The sequence below is a fragment of the Mesitornis unicolor genome, unplaced genomic scaffold (genome assembly GCF_000695765.1).
Source record: "Mesitornis unicolor isolate BGI_N332 unplaced genomic scaffold, ASM69576v1 scaffold33756, whole genome shotgun sequence".
In the NCBI taxonomy this organism is placed as follows: domain Eukaryota; kingdom Metazoa; phylum Chordata; class Aves; order Mesitornithiformes; family Mesitornithidae; genus Mesitornis; species Mesitornis unicolor.
This window is the reverse complement of record NW_010189532.1, coordinates 61,167-79,874: the sequence shown is the minus strand read 5'-3', so window position 1 is coordinate 79,874 and position 18,708 is coordinate 61,167. Positions and strand designations below refer to the sequence as shown.

Genomic DNA, 18,708 nt, shown 5'->3' with positions numbered 1-18,708 from the left:
CCAGATATCAATGTGTTTTAGAGCTCTTATGGTAATATACTTCTATAATATTTTATTTAAAAAAAAAAGTTAGCTAGGAGGAATAAAAAAAAAAAGCCAAGTTCTTATTAACCAGCCAAACCTTAGTCTTGCTTGAGAAGAGTCAGAACAGAGTTATGGAGGAGGGAAACAAATCCCTCCCCACTTACAGAAGGGAACTGTAACATCACAGGGGTAACTACAGCCAGCCAAAGCTCTGCTTCTTGACCTGGAGGGACCAACCTACCAGAGTTCAACTGCAGAAGCATAGAGGGACAGAAAAAAAAATGCAGAAGTAAATCAAGAGCAAGCACATATTTGATAACTACTCCTGGAAAGGTAGTGGAACCTCACTAAAATACTTCCTAAGAAGTTTATTAGTCTCCCACCAAAAAAACCCAAACCCAAACCAAAAACTCTTCACTTTTCAAAAGAAGAAATAAGAAGCGCATCTTAAATGTAACACAGAATTGCTAAGAGCTTGTTTTCAAAAGTTCTTGTTTGCTTATCTGCCTTTGCATGAAGAAAAATGAAGTGGTCAGAACTACTCGAGCTGCCTAACTGCTGCCAGCTGTGAAGAAGAAAAGAATAATTTCACAGGGAGGTTCTGCTCTTGGTATCAAGGAAGCAGCTGAAAGGGATCCCTTTGAGGACTTTCTTCCCAGCTGAATTATGTAAATTTCATAGCTCCTAAAAATTATATTGAAAACAGTATCAAGAGAAACAATATAAAATACTTCCTAGCTTTGCTATCCTGAAACCAGGCCCCTAGCAAATCTCAACATCTGTATACTTACAGATGTATTTATTTATTTAAATTTCTATTCACAAAGTTATGGCCACTGTTTGAACTGCAAACCCATACATGCTCATCTGCTAACTCATCTGATTTCAATTTGCTAAAAATCAGTTTCATGCTTTTATTGTGTTTAACACAAATGGCATAAATAAATTTATTTGTAAAACTTTCATATGCTATAAATTCACACTTTTTAAGAGCATAAGCTTTGCCTTGCAATTAGAGGTCAACCTTCAGATAACCATCCAGAAGAACCTCCAAACAATAAGAGCTTTTGGGAGCTTTTTGCTTTTATAATTACTTTTGCTACTACGATACCCTTCACTTTTTAGACATTATAATTAATCTGAAACTATATTACCACACTGGATGCTAAGCTCTTTTGTTAAAGACTACAATGTAAAGATCAAATTAAATGTTATCATCTTCATATTCTCTCTTAACTCCACGGAAAGAGCCCTACAACTCTGTTCAGAAGGAAGTAGTTGTCTACAGATAAATAAAATCAGAGTTGTCAGTCATAAGCCACATATAATATTTCCAAAAACTCAATGAGAGGAACTATAAAGCGTCACTGAGTAATAATACATCCTTGAATCAGAGAGCTCTCATTACTAATACCTTGCTTGAGTGAATTAGACATCTCTCCTGTTCTGAACCAAATGACAACACAGAGACATATCAATGTCTGTCAATTTAGCAAGAGCATTTGCAGATTTTAACCATCGCTTATCCAGAAAAAGGACTACTACTTCCTATCCAGTATGGTGTTTCAGTGCTGGTTTGGAGTAATTCCTCACGCCCGCTCCTCTGGGACCATGGCTCAAACTGTTCCAAAAGGAATGTTACCCTCAGCAAGTTCATAACTGCTGCAAAATTATTTAAACAGCCCAAATACCACAAGCATCTTAAAAAAGATTAGTGCTGCTTCTCTTTGCTCTCTTCTCCAGTAGAGAACAGCTATCAGGTGTATACCAAACAAGTAAGAAACTACTGCTGGATACCTGGCTGCTTCAGGAGATTTGTATTACCTTCCAAAGGGTAGATACCTGATATACTCCTCAGTTTTAGAAGATTTGCAAACATTTGTTTACACTTTAAAAAGCATGTATAAATACTCCTAAAGTCTTACGACGGCAATCTGCTGGCATACATTTGCACTGAAACTACCAGACCTTTGCCAGATGTCAGAGGTCATTGGAGATGCCAGATTCCAGCGACCTGAAGCAGTAGGATATTTGGGTGCAAAATTTACTTCCCCCCCACCAAACAAATCCCAGACAAATGCACAGTCTCTAAGTTCTGGTCACCTGGTCAGTGTTGGCAAGGAAGCAGCACTCCTCAGTACCAGCCAGCTACCCAAAGGTCAAACAAAGTGTTAAATTACTGTAATGTTTTGCACATAATTTTTCATTAAAATATCTTACGGTATTTCAAAACTTTTTCCAAACTCAGCAGTCCAGTCCTGAGAGAACAGTACTGGCAAAGCTTTCTGAACTCCTGTAGGGCCTATATGAAACTGGAAATAGCAGCTTTTTACAGTTCATGACAGACTGGAATTATTACTTTGGCTACTGCAGGCTGTCAACTTTAAAGCAAGCTTTTTTTCTCTGCATTTTTCCTCAGTATTTTCTGCATTATGTTTTTATTACTTTTAAGAAGAATACATTGTTTGAAGAAAGTTAAATTATGCTGTTGCACCAAAATACACTCCTCTCTTTGCCAAATAAATCTTTCCATTTGCATTATCATATCACACAAAGAAATAGCCTCCTGAAAGGCACGGGCAGTTCCTTCTCTCAGAAGTGAATCTCACATGATAAATCCTTCAGACAATAACTTTGCTCTCTCTGGCAGAAGGGAAGCATTCTGTAGAAATGGGTGAAAAAAGTTGCTACAAATATTACTCCCGAGCAGTGGCAATTATTCAAAAAATGTATTTGAGTCATGTGCTTTTTATGCAGGAGAAAATCTCTACTAACCTCTGAGTTGAAAGGACCATATCTGTGGCCAGCAGCATCTGGTTGTTCAGAATAAAAAGCATAAACATAAGGCCTGAAAGAAAGAAAGGTCTTGTTCAGGATAGCTTTCCTTTGACAACAACAAAAAATCCTAGACCTGTTTGGTCAAGTCAAATCAAGCCAACCTTCCAATGAGAGTTGGCTTTATGGAAAAAGAGCTGTTTCTCAGTCATGTTTCCATGGTACGATTAAGCAATTAGTTGTTCCACAGTTTTATTAAATCCAAGAACACATGCAGGGAGGCACATGGGGTACCATCTGAGGACACACGCTCCAAGTCTTGGAGATCACAGCAGCAGCTTGCCTGAGCTTTGCAGCCAGCAGCATGTGGGAACTTGTGTACTAAAAAATACTCATAATTAAAATCTTAACATTTTCCCAGTCCTCAGGGTTCAGTTCTGCAGCTCCCATTGTCTGTAAGGTTGTTAAACCATGTTAGACTCAGTAGGATAAGAACAATCCAGGTTAATCCATGTAACTAAATGCTTCTTGATAAGAAATAAATTCATACCATACATTTATTGAGAAGAATCAAATTTATGGTTAAAAGCTGAGATTAAAAAAAAAATCCCCCCAAAAAACTCCAACATAAACCCCCAACAAATACTTTAAATCAGTGATCAAATGTAACAGACAAAAATAATTTTTATAATTAAATTTCCCCTTGCTCTTCCAGCTATTTTTAAGGAGAAGACAAGCTAGCAGTTATCCAACAGCAGATGACAATAAGTGAATTACCTTTCATTGTCTGGAAGTGTTAGCCACTGCAGTATTGTTAATATTCTGCGCTCATGGGGGATGACACTGGACCACAAAATAAAAATATATATCCTGTTATCATAGAATACAAAAAGCATCAACAAAGTCTTGCTATGAACTCATTCTAACATGATTGAAATAAATCCTAATAACATCTTTTGCTTTTAGTATGCTGTATCTTCTTTCTTGCTTGATACTGATTCTTATTTTGCAAACAGAATCACTTCAGATCTCCTGAATGTCTGCATACCCCAAAATAAAGACAATTAAAAGTTGGTAACTGGAGTCAGAACTCAAGGCAGTAAATCTAATTGTTCTAAATATGAGTGAATAAGATCCATTCTGGTAGCTTTAACCCAAATGCACCTTTTTTATATACAGTGGTGCTGCCATTGGATAGATGGCATGAGTAAAAATGGCTCACATCAGTAAGGGTTTAAACAATCATCCTGCTTTGGTAGTCTTGAAGAACTGGAAAAGTTCCCGTTGACTTAATAGTAACCAAATTGAGGGCTAGGCTGGTGTAAATCAAAACAGAACCATCAGAAACACCAGGCCATCAGCACGACGCCTTGCACAACTCTGACGGCTTCTCACTCTGCAGAACAGACTCATCTTATTTCCCTGTTTCTATCCTGAGACTTCTCACTTGGCTGCTGAGGCCAAGTTCATGCAATGAGAATGACTAACCTTATAAACAGCTGTTAAACTTCCAAATATCTCATCTTAGGAAAGTTCTGGAGGTCAGTGACCATGCAGGTATTTTAAAATAACAGCAGAGTCAGTCCAGATTCCATTAGATCAATAGCAGAATCTGCGGGCAGCAATCAAATACAACCATCTTGGATTCACCATGCTGAACTGAATTCAGCACTCACTGGAAACAGCTGACAGATGAACAGAGGTGCCAACAGCCATTCTAAAATAAGTTACTTTTTGATGCCTTGTAGACCAACAGTGGTCCTCAGTCTCCAACTACACAGAGAACTTTTGGTTGTAAAATAACTATAAAAATGAGAATTTATGCAAAAATTTGCAAACAAGGCAGTATCATAAAGCAGAATAATAATCTTGGATATTGCACAGTTTTGATTTTTCTTACTAATTGTGCAATATGAAAAAAATCAGTTTTCTGTTGTCATTTGTGACTGAAATCTTTCTAAGAGTTGTGTATTTCTAAAAGAGTTTGCCTGAATTCTCCCAAAAACCATTCTGTGTCCCAAATTAAATAACAGACTTTTAAGGCATATATATTTCATTCATACATAAAGCGGCTGTCTCACTCCCTTACTATTGCAAATCATATGACATATCCTTGGTTACCTTCCATAATGTGTTATGTCCCCAAGCATGCATTGGCCTGTGTGTTTATGGTGAATATGTAGTTGTAGAGCATAGGAATCACATTAATTTCTTTCTTTTGTAGAGCACCAGACTGGAGCTCTGTCAGATAATAGTCTTGCAAGTCTAAACCTATCATCAGCATTGTATGTGGTACATTTTATCATTCCCTCCATATGCTATATAGTATTTAGAATAGCAAAGAGCATTATTCCGAATGGAATCACAAAAAAATAGGCAAACTCCCTTAGCACTTCAGTCTTGACAGTTTGCCCATTTTCTTTGCTCCTGCAATCCTGCCACTAAAATGAAATAAAGAGATTGATCCACATGAATTCCTCAGAAATGAGAAATTATCAAATGCATTCATTTTCAGTTAGGAAGGTATGTCTTCGCTGGGATGAGGGAAAAGAATTTGGAACCATTAAACAAAAGAATAAACACCAAAGATCCTTAAGGCTGTCTTTTAGGAAAGGGAAACTGAATATCTTACTCAAAGGTCAGACTGGATTGTAAAATGAGTGAGTCAGTCAGGCTTTTGAGTCAGTTGAGGCTGTTGATGTCAGATGACATAAGGGGACAATAAAAGAGCCTTCCACAACCACTCAGAGAACTAGGAAACTGCTAGCAACGCTAAGGAAGCAAAACAACACACTGAAAAGAAAGAAAGTACTTTTTTACATAGACACATCTTTTCTTCAGACAACTGCTAAAAATCAGTGTATGAAATTAAAGCAGCAAACCGTAGCATTAGCTTTGGTTACCAGAAACACCACACAAATGAAACAAGAGAGGGTTACAGGTACGGTTGCCAAGCTACCGAATGTTTAGAGTAAGGAAAATGACTTAATAAACACATGTATCAAATTGATTCTGAATTATTAGTTACAAATCTGCAGAAAACAGAGGGCACTTACACAGACCAAAAGAACGTGCCAGCTTTCACCCCTTGCTTGGCCGCAGTAATCCAAATCTAATGAGGAAAATATAAGAGGATTAGAATGTGTTCAGATCTTTAATGACCCTCTGAAATAAAAAGAAACTGTTTTCAAGACACATTCTTTTACCCTGCGCCTAGAAATGAAAATTGGAGTCTTCAGCCTGTGTCTCTAATTTGAACACCTGGATTGACAAATCTGTGCAAGTTCTGTAGCAGTGGATCAGCTGTGCTGTGGACTTTCACCCCTAAATCTCTCTGTTGCTTTTAATGCAAAGCATTAAGATGAATGGCTAGGAATTTCCCCAGTAATCCACTTAATTTTCAAAAAACAGCCATTGCTGACCTCAGCCTTTTAGTGTTCAAGTTTTGGAGGATACTCAATGAGGAAAGAACAAGGCTTAACTCTAATCACTGTCTCCGTAAGTGTCCCTCTTTCCCCATATTCTACCATCAGTAGCAATCAACAGAAATAGTAACCAAAAAAGGGTACAGACGAGTGAGCAGGGGTATAAAGCAATCAGGGAGGGACACCTTCCTCCATAGATGTTTAAGGAATTTTCGTGTTCACCCAAAGTGATTGATGGAGGAAATGACAGAAACAAATCTCCATTAATTTTTCAAATCCTTTTTTCAGTCCTTCAAATCCCATATATTTTTTTGGCTATAAATCAGTTTGTCACTGCAGGTTCCACAATGTATGAGTGTATTTTTCTGTTTGGTTCAAATCTGTCAGTTTAACTGGGGTTAAGGTACTGTTCTCATATTTTGAAAACAGGTTATTAATCTTTTCTCTTCCCACTTCTATACTTCATTCAAGATATTCCCCTCTATTTATTCCTTTTCGTGCAAGAGTAGCCTTGGTTTGTTTGATCTTTCTCTAATGAAAGCCATACCATACCTCTAGTTATCCTCAGTATCCTTCTCTCTCTCTCTCCCCCTTTACCCTCTTTTCTATTCAGTGAATATTTTGTACAGGGCAGGGGTATGAGAATGACCAAACATCAGAAATGTTCATAATCAAGGAAAGCAAACAATATGAGTTTGTAACCCTACAGAACAAAATTTCTCTTGCAAAACACTATCCAAATTATTTCAAAACTCATTTCAATAGTGGTAATGGCTTAAAGGCCAACATTATGTATAAAACTAGATTATTTCTTCCCCTTATTTATGCATACTTCAATTTATCCATTTTATGAGCAGTTAAGACAAAACAGAGTTCCCTTACTTCAGAATTGCAAAATATATAGAAATGGTGGTTTACTAAATAAATGAAGCAAGACCAGGAGCAGAATGGCCATGGATTTGCAGCCCATTCTTCTTTGTTTTCAGATGTTTTTCCCAAAGAGTCTGATTTTAGGATTGGTTATGCCCAAGCTGCCACCAAATGGGGAGTCTCCCAAGTCAGTCAGCCTCCGCAGCGCCAGCCTTCCAGCAGCACTGGGGTTTACATGGTGATGATGACCATAAGATGATGGAGCTGCAAAGTAACTCCACCCAAAAAAAAGAAAAAAAAAAGGCTTTGCATTTACATTGAAATATGGCTTTGAATTGTTGAATAACAGGGATATAGTTTTCAAATGCTCGCAGAACACCAGCCCTGACAGGGTGAGACAGAAGGATGTGGGTGAACAGAAAAGATGAGGCAGTGTGCCTAAAATCCAGTGGTCATGTCACTGAGTCCATTCCCTGCAGTCAGAGGTGTGTCTGCAATGCAAGGATCCATCTGCAAGCTCATTTGTGTCACATACATCAGCACAGGGTATATAACTTCAGCCTGGATCCTGTGTCTAACTAAGGCAGGAGCTACTTCATATTCAATAGTGGTTTGTGGGCTTCTCGAGTTAAAACGTTCCCACGCTTAAAGCAATTACATTTTTCTTTGCATTGCAGATTTATTCCTAGAGCAGAACCCCATCATGGCAGAGAAAAGAGGTCAGACACAGATTCAGCGTAAGGAGTGTCAGCTCCACTGCTGTTATGCTCTTTGGTCTTGCTGTACTTGGAAAACCATTGTCCCTGAAGACCTGGAACAGATTTCTTTTTCTTTGAAAGTGTTTGTGTTCCTGCAAAGTTCAAATAATTTTGCAGATATCTTTTGGAAGGTACCAACAAACTAAGTCCAGGGAATTCAGCATTTGGATTTTACCATCTGTTAACTCTAGTTTGACTTTCTAGTGTTTTGGCCTGCATAGGTCCAAGAGGTCCAGCCTGCCTTGCTGGCCAAATCAGCCCAGCCAAGTTCCACCCTCAGCAGCTGAAGCTGTCCTGTGCTGCTCCTGACTGTTAGCACTGCTGAAACCACCCATGACTCTGCCTATTTTAGGCAGTGATTTTAAACATGTGCCAAAAGACGCCCTCCCTCTAGCCAAGCAAGTAGAACAGTAGTCATCTTGACAGATGAATAATTAGGCCCTATGTACATTGCCAAGGTACCCAGCATGCCTGCAAGAAGGTGGTAGCTGTTTTTTTATTCCTGACAAGCATAGAGTGTGCTTCATAAGTGACATGTGAAAACATCATGGACACCTTTCTGAACAGGGAGTAATGTAAGTGGAGATCACTCCTAGTTGTGCATTCCTAAGTAAGCAGTAAGGGAAGAACAGTCCAGAGGCAACCAAACTGGCTTCAGGCAGGGAAAAACTGCACCCTCCCTGCTCCCAAGAATTTCACCTCCAGAATGCAGCCATTTACATTGGCATTAACTGTTTGGATGAAGATGTGTGTCTGCTGCACTTAAAATAAAGTCAACAAGTAAGAAAATGGTCTGTTGAAGTCAAAGACCAGCAAATCAAAAGGCCCGTATCTGATCACAACATCTGAGAAGTGAGTCTGACGTTGAGCCTGGTTCAACTCAAAGTTACAGTACAATACTCATGAACGCCCCCACCCTTCTTTTTATTTAAGGGGAGGAAGGGGGAATAAAAGCAAAGCCTCTGGTTTATTTAAAACCAAAATAAGAAAATTCAGCACTATTCAACATCGTACCTAAAGCTGCTCCTCATAACAATTCATTTGCACAAATGTCTTTAAGCATGTAGAGAAGCAGCAGACATCTAAGTAGAAGAATTTCTACCTGCACTGAACAAGCTTTAAATAAAATTTCCAGTGTGTTTTAAAGTTGTGTGATACTTATTGCTAACAGATCTAGTGGTAGCAGTCTCCACCATTCACTTCCGCCAGAAGTGTCCTTGGTTAGCCAGACCCTTCACTGGGCAGGTAAAATTAGAGAACAGAGTGGAGCAGCTGATAGGAGCACTCAAGTTTCCTTACTACCCTCAGCCGTAGGATGGTAACTCCTGTGAAAAGCATGGAAAACTGTTACTTTAAATTATCTTCAAATTAGATTTATTGTCTTTCAAGACAGACTACAAGTCAAGCCTGTCGCAGGCTAACATGAGTCTATACCATCCATCAATGCAGGAGACAAAAAAAAAAGTTAGCTGATGCCCTCTCAATCTTGTCCATCTAGAATAATCAAAATTAAGAAGGGAGAAGGGTTATTGCTGCATTTTCTCTTTGTTGGTTAGTTACAGTCTTGAAGTTAATTAATCCTAGATGCTCCAGTACTGAGCATGCAAATGCAACATGTTATATATACTCTATGGCTGGTCGCATCTGTTCAGGTCACTTATCAGAGCTTGCTGTGTTAGGCTTTGCAAGGTCAGTACCATTTGTGAGCTTATGTAATTTATTTGCCATATGTAAATACATTGGTTTTACCTATTAATATATTAGAAATTTATAGTCAGCTGTTTAACTACATCAGATGTGCACCTCTGGTTTGCATATGAGAAAAGCCTTGCTGTATTGCAAGCTATAAAAAAGCCATATTTCTGAATTAATTTGCTTAAGCAGAGAAGAGGCAAATAAATATTTAAAAAAAAATCAAATATTAACCACTCCATCTTCATACCATGCCACAGGAATTATAGAATATCTAATTTTTCCAATGCAGAAAGAGCTGTTAAATTATGAACTCATAGATTCAAGCCTATTTATTACACTGGCAAATGTCCCAAGAAACAATAGACGTGATTTTCTAGATGTATGTGAAACATAACCTATAAGTTTAATTACTGTCATTTTTATATCCTCTGTGTTGAATTACTACAACTCCTCTCCTTTATTTATGGATAAAAATAGACAGGCCAAGCAATAGTTTAGGTGACAATGCCATATGGAACATGGAAGTCCCAAGCTCTCCCGTCTTCTGGCTGCTAGACACATTTGCACACAGATGCTCCATACAGAGTTATTCAAGGTAGCTGTTGAATTATCTTTGAAAACCTGCAAGACAGTGAGGCACCTCCCTGCTTTTAAGCTTTCATGAATAAGTAAGCACCCAAAACTTTGCAAAGGCTGCCCCGTATTTGTTGCACTATGAAAGGACCAGAGGCAGCACATCTCGGGTCAGGGCTGATGGAAGGGACAGCTCTGAAATCCAGTCCTTTGGACAAGTTTTGCAAACATGCACCCGTTTGCCAACCAAGGAAGGAGATTCATGGCAGGAACAGAGGAAGTAAATATACCCACTGCGGTGGAGAGTTGGTAATGCACAAATGGGAAATCCCTTTTAAGTCCAGACAGAGGTGGGAAGGGAGAAATCACAGCATTTCCCAGGTAAAGAAACATGTACAGAGTTGGTGCAAACATGCAGAATTAAGACCAGGGGGGTGCCTAATGTTACATTTCTGCACCATTTGCAACTTGTCCTGCCAACAAGGTAAAACATGGAGTAGCCACTTCCACACTCCTTATTCTTTAACAGGGCACAAATGATCTCACAACCTTGACAACTATGCATTGCCTTCTTGCCCAGACAGAAGATTTTGGTGCAAGACAACTATTCAAAAATCAGACAGACTCAAAAAACTCTGTTGCTTGTTCATGGGTCAAGCTAGACAAAAATAAATACTTATAAAAAGACAATTACAGACATGTCTTCTTCTGCCTCCCCCACCAATCAACAAAGTGATTGGAAAATGTGTTTAGGACAAAAAGGCAGATGACAGCTTTCTGCAGAGCCTGGGCTCCTCAGATGTAACTATCCTGACAGTGTTCAGGCTGACTAGACAAGAAAATGAAAAGAAGGTTTTTTTCTGTAATAATTACATAGTCAAAAGCAACAAAATTCCAATAAACAGGTGAGCAAAATGGTTTTATCCAAAAGATTTATATAGAATGTGAAATTTAGATAAAAATCAGGAATATCCAGTTAAGATGTGTAGCAATGATGCCTAGTGTCTACAGGCATAACTTGCAGACTGTAAAGACAGCTTCACAATGTGCAATCACCTATCTAGGAACATTATTTTTAAGCATTATATCAGCATCTCAAGCTGGGCCCTTTTTGAGGGTTGTATTCTCTTTAAAAGGTTAATAGTGAAAATAAAGCTTCATGCAAGATGCCCTAAACAACCTTCATTACTTTTTAATCAGGTTATTTCTGAAGTCAAATTCAGATCCAAGCTGCATTAACTTCTGAAGGAGCACCTCTGTTCCCATTGAACACAGACCAGCAGTTTCATACCTGTCATATTCTGACCTTGTGGAAGTCAATGGATTATTTCTAGAGATCGTGAAAGATCACTAAAAAAACCCAACACATTATCTATAATGTATACTTAAGCTCACTATATCAAATCAAGGCATGGAAAACTACTGTTTAACAGAAGGCAAAAGCAGCTGGGACTTAATTTAGTGCTTAAAGTTACTTGGGATGAAAACAGAGTCATAGTGACATGAAAAATGAGCAGTAAACTTAGTCTCCCCCTTGGGAACACGGGCTGTGATGTTCACCATTGCTGTAGCAATATGAGGAGTGGTTTTGTGGCTGTTTCCTGTCAAAATCTTTTGTTTTGAAAACAAGGAGGTTTTAAGTTTATATAATAAATCAAGGTTGCATACTAAATCAGAAGACTGGATTTCAGGAAGTCTCACAGCCAGCTAGAGCACCTCAACTACCTTCTCCTTTTCTTAATGCTGTTAAAATTAATTTTTCATAATTCCTGGTATAGAAACATTCAGCTACTCATCTACCAAATCCCACTGATGTCCATAGTAATCTGGCTGTTTCCCAACCAAGATGTTGAGTATTAGAACAAGTAATTAAAATAATTACGAGGCTGGGGGTCCCAGACACTTTTTTTGCCTTCCTGGGAAGGAAAATAATAATTCCCAATTTTGTGCAAACCAAGTACCACTCTGCAGTTGTTTGAGTACTCCAGTTTGAGACTCAAGATCTAAAAAGAGCCAGATGAATATGTGATATGACATACAAGATTTCTGTGTTATGCAGAGCAGATTTCCCTTCCTCTCTCCTTAATTCTGCTGTCTTGCATTTCAGTACCCAGCTAGTTTTGGCAGTTCATGTCAAGGTGATAGAGAAAATTATTAAAAGGAGGTAGAATTGGACTGTATCTAATCCATATATATATGGAGATAATTTTTTCTCTCATAAAAATCTGCAATTCTCTTATCAAATGTGCAATTCTTCCACATGCAGAGAGAGTATAATTTATATCCCACTTCTGCAAGAGATCTACGACCTCCTTACCCAATCACTATGACTATTCTATCAGGTTTGCCAAACTTACAGGTTCCCCTCATATTAAGTGTGTGAGCATTGACTTATAGCCTTTCCTCTATGCATTTGTTCCTAATTCTCCAAAGGCATTTCCAGTTTATTGCATTGTTTGTGAGCTTTTCCTTTTTCACACTTCTTCAGATCAGCTGGCTTATTTTATCATCCTTATTTGTGTATGCAACACTCTCCCCTATCCTCTGAGGATTTAATCCAGCATATGGTCATCCACTATTGTGTAACTTTCTTGAACACTTCTCAGCTGACACTTTTCATGACCCTTGTTTACAATCCAGAGTGATTTTTATTCTCTGGAGCAGCAGAGGTGTTTCTAATGGATGGGTGTGAGAATTACCAATCTTCTCCACTCAACAGAGCAGGTGATGAAGTATTTATAGCTTATATTTTACTTGGAAAAAATAATTGTTTAAAAACAGGGACATTTGTATATACCCCAAAAGTTAGTTCCCCACTAACTCCTACCTAATTGTGATTAAGATGCACAATTAAACTTGCAATGTATAATTGTATTACAGCTGTTTAACAAGTTGTGATGCAGCAGTTGAGATCCAATATCGTCTATGAGCTCAATGCCTGACTGCAGCAGGCAGGGTTTGCTGGCTGTGTGGCTCTGGCTGTGGCTGAGATGGAGGTTACCCACTGCCACCCTTTCACTTCTAGTTTTCCTCCTGCTTCTTTGCTCACACAGAGGAATAACGGCCAGGCACGTTCCTCATCCTCTCCTCTCCATGCAGCTCAAAGCTAACTCAGATCATCGCTGGGCAAGGAGTGACCACATTCGTTGTCATACTGACAGATTTTACAAGAGCACAAATACCTCATTCTGGCTCAGCCACAGCCAGGCACATCTGCCTGTCACACATCTGTCTGCAGCTCTAAATTGTCTTGTCTCACATTTGTTGCAGAATAAAATCACATGCAGAAAAATAACACACACTCGCCAAGTCTAAAACCATCTGAGTAACTTCCTTCAGTCTCTTGGGATATTTCTGTCTTAAGAGATTTGGAGGATGACACTGATCACTTTAGTGACAGATTATGCTGTTCCCAAGACTTCCAATTTCCCTACCTCTATCATCCCACTCTTTTGTGGGGTTAGGGAGCTTTTAAACTAGAATTTCCTAAGCAATCAATGCAATGAAATGTGCTTGCACCTTGGCTGCTTGCACATAAAACTTATTTTTGCCACTTCTGTTGGCAAAGCAAGACACCACAGCATGCACTAACAGGGAAAAGTCCAGCAGAAGCAAGGGGACCTTCTCAGTTGTAGTAAGGTTGCCATTTCTTTGCCCAGAATAAAGATTCAGAGCTAGAAAAACCACCAAGTCCAACATGAATCTAAGAGAGAGGCCCCAGCTCAGCCACTGCTGCTGTGCTCAAGGCAGAAACCAACTCACAAACTTCTACAGCTTCTGCAGCAACTCGGGTAACAGCGATCGCTTGTGGTCTTAACAAATAATAATTATGAAGCTGTGCCACACTACTCTGACAGAACATTAATACTAAAACTGCCACAAGAACATTACTAGGATGAAAACCTAAGGAACCCGTAATGAAAAGGAAACATTATGCCACGGTGACGAAAATATAGTAATTCGTGTAAAACTGTTGCCTAAGTGAGGTTTTTTTCCTAGTCACATCCAATTTATAATTATCAATGCAAGCACCTTTTCATAATCAATGGCTTTATTATTCTGAAAAGCAAAAGCCAACTCAAAACATTACATTAAATTGATAGACACAGGGCCAGCCGGAGGGGAGATTAGGTACAAATTGTTCACAGATGTATTTTTTTAATTATTAGTATTGGCTATGTTCCACTATTTAGAGGGAGGGGAGGAGAGGGAGGAGGGGAGGAGGAGGAGGGAGTCTGAAACTTACTGGTTGACCTCCCCACCATCTGTGATTGAATTTCTCTCGCCCTCGAAGACTGAAGCTGGCATCAAACACTGGGTCATACATCGAATTGCCAACGATTCCATGTGATTCAGGATAGAGTCCCTTTGTGCAGAAGTAGATTAATTAGTAAAATCCTAATACACACAAATCCAGTTCTTCATAGCTATCTGCAAATACCACAAATTATTATAAAATAGGTATCTTTGTAACTGCACACCAGAAAAGGTTGTAACTTTAAGATAAGCACATTTAAAACAGGCTGAAGTAATGAAAACAGTAGGAGATGATTGAATTGTGCAAAAAAGCACAAAAACTCCTGTGACTTGATACTTTGAAGTATTTTCACATTGATTAAAAGTTAGTTTGAGGTCATCTAAAGTAAGTAAAAAATTATGAAAACAAGATTGATTTGAACTTTCAGTTCCTCTTCATGAATTCCCTTTTCTGGAAACAGTAAGTCTCTGGTTGAAAGAGTAACACTTAATATTTCCATGTTACAATGTTTTATCTTCACCAGAGCCTCTGTGAGATAAGAGTTATTTCCAAGAAAAAAGAATGAGGCAAGTCACCCAAAGCCATGGATTTATATTACAATTTTTCCATCAGTAAAGGCAATGTAAGAGGTTTCTGCTCTTCTCCCTTTCTCTTGACCCTCTCCTATCCCCAGCTGTTTGTTTCTTCATCCCCTCCTCTCTTTTCCCATCTAACATTTGTGCAGAGAATTGAGGAAAAAAGGAAGGGGGAAAAATGCAGCTGCAGATAGGAAGTCCCTTAGCCCAGCTTTGGGAGCAATGTCACAGAGGAGCATTTGCATCTTCAGGTAGGGAGAGCCTGGCCACCAGCTGTGCCACTAGATTGCCAAAGTGGTGGCTCATTCACAGGGCCAACAACATCCAGACACACAGAGCATCTGTAAATCGTAAGTCAGCTGCTAAGTCAGTCCCACTGGCTTCAGCTGCTCCAATGAAGGAACAACTGCTGGTTGTATTCTGGGGTGGTTTTTCCCCCACTAGAAAAACTATGACCTGTAATTACACAGTAGTACAAAAAAACTGCAAAAGCAGGCATACGAAAGCACAGGAAAGCTGTAACACAGTGTATAATCGTGAGATAAACATTATCTCAGAACTTCAAAATACTGAAGGAAATACATAACATAATGGAAGGCTGAAAAGGATGGATAGTGAAGCAATTTTATTAAAAACAAACAAACAAACAAAAAACTAAAAATTTCTTCCTATAACCCATATTTCTACTGCAATGCAACATTTTATCATCAAAAAGTCCTTCTCAGGAACTTACAGTAGCAAGGGTGTACAAGTTGGGGAAGGTTTTTGTCGGGTAGACAGGTCTCATGTAAGGAGAATGTGTTCCACAAGATCCTGAAAAATCAATAGGGAATGCAAACATTAGGAAGTGAAGCTCTCAGACATGGAAAACAAAAACAGAGAAAGTCGTTTGCTGTGACTCAAAATGTTGCAGAAACTGGTTAAATTTTAACTGATTTAAATGAACATTCTGCTGCTTAACATTGACAGGACTTCCCATGAGACAGCAGTAAAACCACTCATGCACCCTTTGTACTGCACAATAAACAAATGAAATAATTCAGCCAGAGGACTACAGAACCAGCTACATTTCTGTAGACTGTTTTTCTTTCTGAGCTAGCCTTCTTCCAGAGCACAGTCATTGGAAGTATCTTGCTAAGTAAAACAACATGAGAAATCACAGGCTAATTTTAAGTGACAAATATATGAAAGCTGCAGTTTCACAATGGTCTTTGGCCACCACTCCCGAGATGGCTATGCAAATATAAGGGCCAGCACACACATGGGGAAAAACAAAACAAAACAAATAACAAAAAAACCACCTTACAAGGGCATGGGCACATGCACAAACTGCCATGCTACACTGAGAAGCTCAAATATCCATTGCATCTAGTACTTCACAATGCCAGGGGGGTGGCCACTCCTCCAGATGTAAGTGCATGCCTCCAGCCAGATACCACATATTCATCCCAGCTTCTGCACCCACTTACCCATATCTTCAATAATTTTGTGGGCACCTCCCAACTAGCCTATAAGAGTGCATGGCACATATCATGTACTGGAGATGCACTTCTTTGCTGACAGTATCATATGAAGGTCACCAATTCTGAGTGGCGTTCCCCAGCTCCACATTGACTTCTGTTGCCCAATGAACAATAAAAACAACTGGGCTGCAAGAGATTGTTGTTCGTTTATTGTAAGAAAACAGAGGTACTCACTCAGCTTTTCAATATTGGGCATGACCTTGTTCCCTTTCTTCATATATGATGCACGGAAACCATCAACAGAGAAGATGATCAAAGGGGGACGAACAAAGCTAAGAGCAAAAGCAGCAGGAGTATTAGGCAGCATTTAAAAGTTATTCTTTTTTTTGTTTTCGCTTGCTCAATGAGACTCCAAAGAATCTAAAGTACAGTTACTGCATATGGTATATGTCTATAATTTTTTGCTTACTTAACAGATTAGCATAAACTGATAATCATCATTCTTAGTAACATCCAGTGTTTGCTCACAGGCAGTGAGAGGGATGAGCTCCAACATAAAAGACATCTTCCCTGAGTAGCTAAAAGCACATAACACAAAAAGGTAAGTGCTTATAGAAGGAGATGGAGAAGGAAAAAAACAACATGCATGAGTACCCACCCTAGCATACAATCTGTTGTTAAAAGCCACATGTCTCACAACAGCTGCTCTTCTCTCTTCACAAAGTCTATGTGGCATTTTGAGTGAGCTCTGTGAGTCAGAGCTCATTGTCACATACTAAAGATGACAGCATTTCATGTTATTTTATTACATTTTTATTTACTGCTGATATTGGGAATTGGCCCTAAGCAGATAGAGATGTGTCCTAGATGGAGACACCTGGGTTTTTAATGCTAGTTAACTGCTGCAGGGTAAGCAGCCATCACTGTCACCAGAAGCAGAGACTCCTGTCTCCTCCAAACTATCCTCCTAATAGCACAGACTGAGCTGCAACCCGACACAGCATCTGAGCAGACACCTACCTGCAAGTATAATAGTAAGTCAACTGGTTTCAAAAGTGCTTACTTTTTTGATGTTATTCATGCGTTCAAATACCTCAGTAAGTCAAGCCTGTATCCCATTGCAATTTAGAAATCCTTCAATTTAGGAAGATAACATTAAAAGTACAAAATTAAATAAAAAAAAAAAATAATGGCCTGAACTGTGTTTACATATGGCTTAATGTGAATTTTATTGAAATCAGAAAAACCTAAACCTTTTCACTGACTTCAAGGGCATTTTGTTACCTTTCCGATGTAAGAGAAGCAGGCAAGCCCATCAGCAGGTGATCAAAGAGCAAGAGTTCAAGCCCATGTATCATGCACCACTACTCATCCAGCAGCTCAAAGGCAAATGCATTATGTTATCAGCCTAATTGTACAAATGGTGAAGCACAGGAAAGCACCCAACCCACAGCCTATCAGCCTGCGTGGCAAGGCCAGCACAGAAATGTGGTGTTCAGAGGTCCAGGGCAGAAATGGGGACCACTGGTCTTGCTGCATTTGACTTTGCAGTTGCATGCAAAACACTTACCCTGCTGGACATTCAGGAGCCTTTATCTCTTCACAGTCATCATCCACCCAGTGAGTTTCTCCTACCAGAAAAGTCACATTGGAGTTGCAAAAAAAAAAATCTTTGGACACAGCTGCAGGTTTCACAGAAAATGTCAAAAAAATAGAGTCTAGCCCCAGTTAATGGACTGTCTTGTCATACTTCCCATGAAAAAATGAGCAAGTCTTTTCATAAAGCTGAACAAATGATCTGGTTATATTCTATTCAACAAGAACATCCAAACTAGCACTCCTAGAAGTAGCTCTTAAAACTGGAGTTAAAAGTGTCCTTTTGACCGCAGGAGACAGCGGTAACGCTTTAGGCACAGTGGTCATCTATTTTAATTTTTTTATATTTGATCTGTCAAAAACAGGTAGTGCTGCTTCTGGCTGTGAATTCCCACCCTCCTCCCCACGAGCTCTGATGTCTCCATGAGCTGATTCAGCTGGCTAAAGACACAGAAAAAAATTCATTCTGGGGAAGGAAAACAACTCTAAATAGTTTCCAGCTGGTTTAGAGAGCTGATCAGCTCATGGATCAGGTGAGACTCAGACACGGCTAAAAAAAGCATTAATACTCTTTCAGAGCTAGATTAGTTAAAATTACTTTATGTAATCAACTATTTTCTTAAGGTTTTCACTGCTGAATGCTGACTATAGAGTGGCTCACGACTTGCACTTTCACAGGTCAATTGAAAAACAAAT

At 39.0% G+C, this 18,708-nt stretch overlaps 1 protein-coding gene across 1 annotated transcript in view; it reads right to left on the bottom strand.

Moving 5' to 3' along the window:
• Positions 1-18,708, bottom strand: part of ENPP2 (ectonucleotide pyrophosphatase/phosphodiesterase 2) — a 55,394-nt gene that overhangs the window by 26,436 nt on the left and 10,250 nt on the right. The window contains exons 5-11 of the mRNA XM_010186113.1: positions 17,987-18,047; positions 16,651-16,748; positions 15,687-15,766; positions 14,367-14,486; positions 5,856-5,911; positions 3,577-3,642; positions 2,800-2,872 (exon numbers count right to left, since the gene is read on the bottom strand). Of these exons, the coding sequence (XP_010184415.1) occupies positions 2,800-2,872; positions 3,577-3,642; positions 5,856-5,911; positions 14,367-14,486; positions 15,687-15,766; positions 16,651-16,748; positions 17,987-18,047 (554 nt within the window). The remainder of the gene's footprint in view (positions 1-2,799; positions 2,873-3,576; positions 3,643-5,855; positions 5,912-14,366; positions 14,487-15,686; positions 15,767-16,650; positions 16,749-17,986; positions 18,048-18,708) is intronic.